The sequence below is a fragment of the Gigantopelta aegis genome, unplaced genomic scaffold, assembly GCF_016097555.1.
Source record: "Gigantopelta aegis isolate Gae_Host unplaced genomic scaffold, Gae_host_genome ctg4802_pilon_pilon, whole genome shotgun sequence".
NCBI lineage: Eukaryota > Metazoa > Mollusca > Gastropoda > Neomphalida > Peltospiridae > Gigantopelta > Gigantopelta aegis.
This window is the reverse complement of record NW_024534049.1, coordinates 6,240-14,009: the sequence shown is the minus strand read 5'-3', so window position 1 is coordinate 14,009 and position 7,770 is coordinate 6,240. Positions and strand designations below refer to the sequence as shown.

At 31.3% G+C, this 7,770-nt stretch overlaps 1 protein-coding gene across 1 annotated transcript; it reads left to right on the top strand.

Moving 5' to 3' along the window:
• Positions 1-1,145: 1,145 nt before the first annotated feature.
• Positions 1,146-5,601, top strand: LOC121366119 (calpain-5-like; the record flags this gene model as incomplete). Its single annotated transcript, XM_041490694.1, is given in 16 exon segments — positions 1,146-1,301; positions 1,400-1,543; positions 1,711-1,813; positions 1,816-1,870; positions 1,872-1,892; positions 2,127-2,268; positions 2,669-2,734; positions 3,075-3,113; positions 3,116-3,186; positions 3,364-3,449; positions 3,593-3,727; positions 3,939-4,063; positions 4,525-4,654; positions 4,657-4,720; positions 4,866-4,903; positions 5,463-5,601. Coding segments are annotated over 16 exon segments (1,514 nt in total), but the record flags the coding sequence as incomplete, so codon positions are not given.
• Positions 5,602-7,770: the final 2,169 nt, after the last annotated feature.

The window sequence follows — 7,770 nt, the reverse complement described above, 5'->3', positions numbered from 1 at the left end:
CATTCATAACATGCATGTTTGCTAGTCGATTTCAGGAATTCTAAAAAATAGGGTGGATCAGCAGACACTGGAGGACATAACTAACATAGCAATTGCTAGCTGTGTTGGTGATACAAGGAGGCTGTAAAACAGCATGGCTATAATTTTATTTCTATGAATACACGTTATAGTTTGCGCATGCGTGGACCAGTATTGAGCCTTCGTTCACTTCATGAGGGCGTGGTGCCTACTTTCCTTTATCTTGCCGCTTTGAGTCCATTGATCTGTTATATCTACACTTCGAAGATAAAGAGTGCACTAAGTACGTTTACTAATCATAAATGTATTGTAATATGAGGTAATACATATTGTATGTAGCTACGAATATCTATCAATTTACCTTTCAAGTGAACCAATCCTATATATTAGTGATCTGTCAAAATATTGAAGTAAGTTGTGAAATGTAAATAATATTGTTCTATTACAAACTAAATTGCATAACAACTCTAACAATCCTCCTTTCTATTTGATATTCTATTAACCTTATCTTATTAGTAATGACTTATTGTAATTGTAGTTGTATGTGCTTTAGCTTATCTCACTGATTGACTGTCTTTGTTTACACAAAATAATGGGATCACAAAAGATGCATTTTCGTAAGTAAGCATTTTGCATTAGGCCATTCCAAAAGTACATTATGAAAAAGTCTGGAATCCACCCCACCTTTTGTCAGCATGGACTCCTGTCCATATAATGGCATAATTAGTGTACATTGTTATACTGGTGGGTGGGTTGCCATAGTTATGAATAACTTAAACCACTGTGTGTAATTATAGATTTACTATTTTTAAAATACTTCTATTTATAGACTATTATTTGTGAAAATATCCTTATATGGAATAAAATTATCTACTATTATAGTTTGTCATTAGGGTAGTATAAATCATGTAGAAAGTATGAAAAAAAATCTTAAAGACACCTGTATTTATCTCATAATCCTGAGTTTGTGTAACTATAATGTACATTGTGATGTGTGTACTCATGATGATAGCTTTGCACTACATGTGTTAACTAGGTGAAAACTGACCACTTTATACATTTAATGGCTACTTTATAAAAACTACTGTATGACCTACAATGTATGAATTACATGTTATAACCTAGACATGGTTCGCAAGTTTCGCAATCAAAATTATCAAAAGTTGAAGAGAGACTGTCAGAGACGTGGACAACCATTTACCGATCCTGAATTTCCACCTCAAGCGGATTCACTTTTCTATAGTGGACGAAATGATCTAGACATTGTCTGGAAAAGACCTGGAGTAAGTCCTAACATCCAAGACATGTATACATGCTATATGAAATGTATTGTAATGGCTACTTTTGTTAGTAACGGATTTTATGAATGTACTCGTTGTAGGAGCTCTGTGAAGATCCTCGTCTTATTGTTCATGGTCTAGCCCCCAGTGATCTCAATCAAGGAGAACTCGGTAATTGTTGGTTTGTAGCAGCTTGTTCTGCTCTAGCTTTGGAACGTAGACTTTGGGATAAAGTGGTGGTTGATGTCCGGTGAACAGGTAAAATCAATATAATGAGTTCAGAATGAAAAGTGTGGTATTTTATACAGACATATACACTTACAACACTACCTTATTAAATTATATTATCACTTCTAAAATTTTAAAACTACAGCAATGTTGTTTCTCTTTATTATGTACTTTTTATTTGTAGGACTGGGATCCTGCTCATCCTGAGCGATACTGTGGTATATTTCATTTTCATTTCTGGCAATTTGGGGAGTGGGTGGATGTTGTTGTTGATGATTGGCTCCCAACACGAGTGGAAAACTTGTGTTTATGAAGAGTAAAGATAGCAATGAATTCTGGAGTGCCTGTTAGAAAGGCTTATGCCAAGTTAGTTTTAATAACACTTTTTAAAGAAGAATTAGACTATATAAATATAATAGAAGTGACATTAGTACATGTACATGTATATTTCTGTGTATAGTAATTCCTACAAACTTTGTTCTCTAAAATGTGATGTCATCATTTGTACATATGTCATCTGTTTATTTTATGATGTTCATTAATTTGATAATCACTTATAGTGTTTTCTGTATTGTGATAACTTACATCAACTTTATTTAGGTTAGCTGGTTCTTATGAAGCCTTAGCTGGTGGACTTACTGCAGATGCTTTAGTGGACTTTACTGGAGGAGTTAGTGAATCTATTAAAATTCATGATGGTGGACTAACAGATGATGATGAATCTAAAAAAGCTCTTTTTGATGTAAGAAAGAAATACACAATTGTTTTTGTAATTTTTGTAGCCATACCTATTTTACTAGTCATTCACATATAATCTTAATAGTATTTGGATTAAATTGAGTTATGGTGTAAGCAGGATTTAAGCTAGCATTGTCTTCTACTCTGTTGACATATCTCCCTTTGTATAATATTTGTAGAAGCTACTTGAAGCTCATGAACATCAGTCAATGATTTCTTGTTCTATTATGGTAAGTTAGTCCCTTGTGTTCTATATAAGTTATGACTCTCTCTCTGTCTCTCTCTCTCTCTCTGTCTTTCTCACTCTCTCTCTCTCTCTGTCTCTCTCTGTCTCTCTCTCTCTCTCTCTGTCTCTGTCCTCTCTCTGTCTCTCTGTCTCTCTCTCAGTTGAAGGAAGGTGAGCCACTGAAAGTCCCTTAGACTGTGGTCTAGTGAAAGGTCATGCTTACACTATCACTGATATCAGAAGGGTTAGTATATTTAAGTTAAATTGTTTCACTAAGCTAGTTGAACAGCTTTGCTGGCAATTACTAAATTTGTCTGGTAGCAAATTTAATGTACCATAAAATTAGAAATTAGATATTGTACATGTATAATGTCATCAAATCATGACACATAGTAATTCTTTATGGTGGTAATCATATTTAATGAGCTGTCCAACCACTGTTCAGCTCTGTATAAAGAAAATGGATTAACTACTGTATTTTTAAAGTTAGTTGACCCTCTATTTTATGCAAGATAACTTCATTTTGGTGTACATATGTGTGTATCTGTTATGCTACTTAAAACGTTTTATATTTCTAACACTAGATGAAGCTAGCTACTGGTCTTAGTGCACTGTTTGGTAACAAGAGAAACTTATGATGATTAAAATGAGGAATCCTTGGGGGAAAAAGGAATGGAATGGAGCTTGGAGTGATAGGCAAGTATTTGAATATTAGTGTCATAACTAGCAATTATTTGTATTTTGTAATTGAATATTGTTTGTAATATCCTGGCAATTTTACTTATTATTGAATATTATTATTATTACAATAACTATATTATTATTATTATTATTATTATTATTATTATTATTATTATTATTATTATAATGTAGTTCTGATGAATGGAGTCGTGTTCCAAAAAGTGAGAAAGACAAGATGGAACTTAAAGTTGAAGATGATGGGGATTTTGGTAAGAATTAAAGTCACTTCAGCACATGTACTATTCATGTATAGTACATGTACTATACATGTACTATACATGTAATTATGTATCAATTAAATGTACATAAATATATTATAAGTACAGGAATATAGATTTGATTATGTCTTACTGTTTCTTTAGGATGGAATTTTCAGATTGGTGTCAATGGTTTACTTATGCTAGTATTTGTCGTATCGTCAACACTCGAGTTCTTAGTCTTCAAAAAACTTGGCATGATGCTACCTTTCATAGCAAGTGGGAAGGACGGACTGCTGGTGGGTGTGTCAATAATCATGACACATTCCCTTCATAACCCTCAAGTTAGTATATCAATTATAATATAAATAGAGTAGTGATATTTAGCATTATTAGTTTAACACTAAGTCCTAAAACCTTAAGATATACAAACAAACTAAAATTAGTTACTAAAATTAATTTGTTCAATAGTCTTGTTATTTCTTTATTAGTATTCCTTTGTATTGGGAGAAGAAGAAGAAGTCATGGTTTCTTTGATGCAGAAAGATCCTCGTACATCGCGATCACGACGAACTCAAAGAACAGCCACTAAAGAACCACTAAAGAACTTCTCTATTGGTTTCCTGGTTATGAAGGTAATCCATACACATATAGTGTGGCTGTAATCTCATGTATGTTAACTACTCTAAGTGATTCTAACAAGCAAATGCAGATTAAAACTTACAAAAATACATGCTACAAGATGACAGTGTAAGATGTGGGTGCATGAAGTGAACCAGTGAAGTTTTCAGACAATTAAAAACTGTACTGGGATTCTTTAGTACTGTCAATTGAATAACCAGTCATTCAAAGTGAGAAAAAGTTCTTAATTCTCTTACACAACAGGTTCTGCTACATTTTAGGTCTCAGCTGCCTACCACATAGGTTCACCCTCACTTGTAATCTGTGTTTTTAGTTTGTCTATGGTGTTTAAGTTTTAAATGTATCACATTGAATCACTACCCACCTTTCCAATATTTTGTCTTCATTTAACGTTTTTTTAATATTACCTAATTTGTAATATAATTTAAGTGTCTGTACAATCTATTTTTTGTAGGTTGAGGAGAACCGTAGGTATCGTATCCATACAATCAGACCAGAGGCTGGTAGTGTGACCTACACTAACAGACGTAGTGTATTTGGGCGTTTTACATTGGGACAAGGCAGATATGTTCTAGTGCCATCTACCTTGAACCTAATGAAGAAAGGGAGTTCCTTTTACAAGTCTTTTCTGAACGAAATGCTCATGTAAAGTAAGTGTGGTTAAATGGATAGATGAACAGCTGCTGATGGTTGATGTGTAGACAATAACATGCACAGTGTTGAAGAGATGAACAGATAGAAGGATGAAGCATACCTATTTATGTATTTTGAGTTTTATATGTTTCTTTTCTATAGAGAGTTAAAGAAGGATCATCCACTCGTGGTTGTTGTGGGTACCTATGCTGCTGTTGTGTGGGGCCATATCGAGGACAAGTGGTTGTTCAGCTTCATAATGCCCAAGGATTAACTAAACAAGATATGACCTGGAGTTGGTATGCACTTACACTTTATAAATATATATACAAGCATGTCTTGTAGTTACATGTATGGTGTATGAATAATATTAAGTCTAATAAATTAAAGGCAATATAATTAATGAAGTACCCATTCAAGAACATTGGTTAATTTGATACTCCTTGGATATTATTTGAACACTTCTATATGTACATTGTATTTCACAAGAAAAATTAAAGTATATTGTAAACAAATGACTGACACAGACAGAACTAGTTTGTACTAATGTACTATGTTGTTTAGCAGAAATGATAGAAAGCACAGTTCAAATGTGCAATGGGTCAACTAGAATACTTGTGTCACCATTATATATATAGTATACCTTTGAAATTATCTGTTTCTATTTTATGTTTTATTGACTAATTGAAATGACCAATATTCCAATGATCGTTTTAGTGTATTGTGTTAATTATAAATTTTTATTTTTGTTGTTGATAGGAGCTGATCCGTACTGTAAAGTGACTTGTGAGGGTAAAAGTGTAGTCACTCCAGTGAGACAAAATACTCTAGACCCACAGTTTGACAATGATATTGTTTTCTATGTCAAGAAACCTGAAATGCTGAAATTAAAGTTCAAGTCAGTTCTTTTTAAATTTGTAATATGCTACCGTAAGGGTATAAATTTTTGTGGGGGATTTAATTTCGCTGTATTCGTGGGTTGTTGTTTTATCATAAAATTTAACTTTTACTCCACCCACGCATAATCACGCAAAGGGATCCTGTCGGTTACTTCTTTCTCTTTTACAATGAAGTACTTCGTCAGCTGCCTCCAAGATTTTCTTGTATATATGGTACCCTCTTACCATGGATTTATAGGAATAGGTAGCCATATTTCGCAAAATCACGCTTGTGATCACAACACGTGCCCGCCTATACCACACACCCATTAATTAATACTTCACACCCACTAAACCATGAAAAGTTAATACTCAAGAAATTTAAATAATAAAATTGAAAATTTTAAAAAAGCACAAAATTTAAGCCCTCGAAAAAATTTGTACCCTTTACGGTATACAAGTATATATATATATGATGAAATATATATAACGAATGATAACAAAATAATTTCCTTTAGTCAATTTTGATGTTTATTAACATTAAAAAATTTGCAATGGTTTACTGGGAAATATAGAATACATCATACTTGATACTTCATAATACAGTTAGCTTTATACTGTAAATGTCAAAATTTTCGCCACTCAAACTTTCGTGCATAAAATTTTCCTGAACTCACAATTTTGTGTTTTGTGTCAACCGCGAAAATTTGACTTCGTGAATATTTAGATATTCTGTATCCTCGTGGTGCAGCAACGTGATGGATGAGTTATTAGTTACTCTAATTATTCGCGAGTCTAATTTTTGCAATGTCACTCACTGCAAAAATATAACTATATACCTCGAAAATTTTGACGTTTACGGTATATCCATAGTGACAATCATTAGAAATTATTAAAATCATCTGGTACATATATAATTATTATCATTCTCCAGGTTTTCAATCATGGTATGATGAGGAATCGTTTTATGGGGCAAGCTTCAGCTACATTGCCTGCTGCTGATAGTGCAGGAGAACGTCGTACATTTGAGGTTAATGGAACGACAGAATCAGGCTGAGACTCAAGGCTAAAAAAAAAAAAAAAAAAAAAAAAAAAAAAAAAAAAAAAAAAAAAAAAAAAAAAAAAAAAAAAAAAAAAAAAAAAAATAAAAAAAAAAAAAAAAAAAAAAAAAAAAAAAAAAAAAAAAAAAAAAAAAAAAAAAAAAAAAAAAAAAAAAAAAAAAAAAAAAAAAAAAAAAAAAAAAAAAAAAAAAAAAAAAAAAAAAAAAAAAAAAAAAAAAAAAAAAAAAAAAAAAAAAAAAAAAAAAAAAAAAAAAAAAAAAAAAAAAAAAAAAAAAAAAAAAAAAAAAAAAAAAAAAAAAAAAAAAAAAAAAAAAAAAAAAAAAAAAAAAAAAAAAAAAAAAAAAAAAAAAAAAAAAAAAAAAAAAAAAAAAAAAAAAAAAAAAAAAAAAAAAAAAAAAAAAAAAAAAAAAAAAAAAAAAAATATTACTTTCACTGTTAAACATCATTCTGATATGACGGAACATAGGAATATATAACAATATGTGGTTAATGGAATAAACTAGCTCTTTTTTATTGCAATTTTGTAATTTTGCTGAAATATGAACTTCCATTACTTTAATATACATAACTGAAATTTTTGTTTTGAAGTATTTTTTTATATACAGCAAACATGTCTAAAGAGTCATGATATACTAAATTAGACAAGCACTTGTACTTGTAACTGTATGCGTTCCTCCTGTCACTGAATTTAATAACTACTAGGGTAGATACCTGACTTTTGTCTATCAGGGGCACGAATAGCTACTAAAAAGTGGTTATATTTATTATAGTTATCAGTCATCAAAAAGCCTAGCTGGCACGTGACTGCTAACGAAACTCCCTTATACTTCTCTCCTTGTAAGTCTTCTTTATCATGACATGTTTCCCTAATTATGAGTTTCTGTTAGGCCTATGATTGTTGTCTTGTCAGTGAAAGATTTCAGCTTGTGCTGCTTCATGCATAATATGATGATACACATACAATTATTTTTCATTTATTCTCTAGTTAGTGTAATCTATTAAATGGCTCAATCACTGCCTGTGGTCATCAGGTTCTCATCCACACCCAAATATCTCTACACCCAAGTCATCCTCTGATCAAACATTTACAAATGCTGATGCTACACGTATTGTTTTCCTTTGTAACAT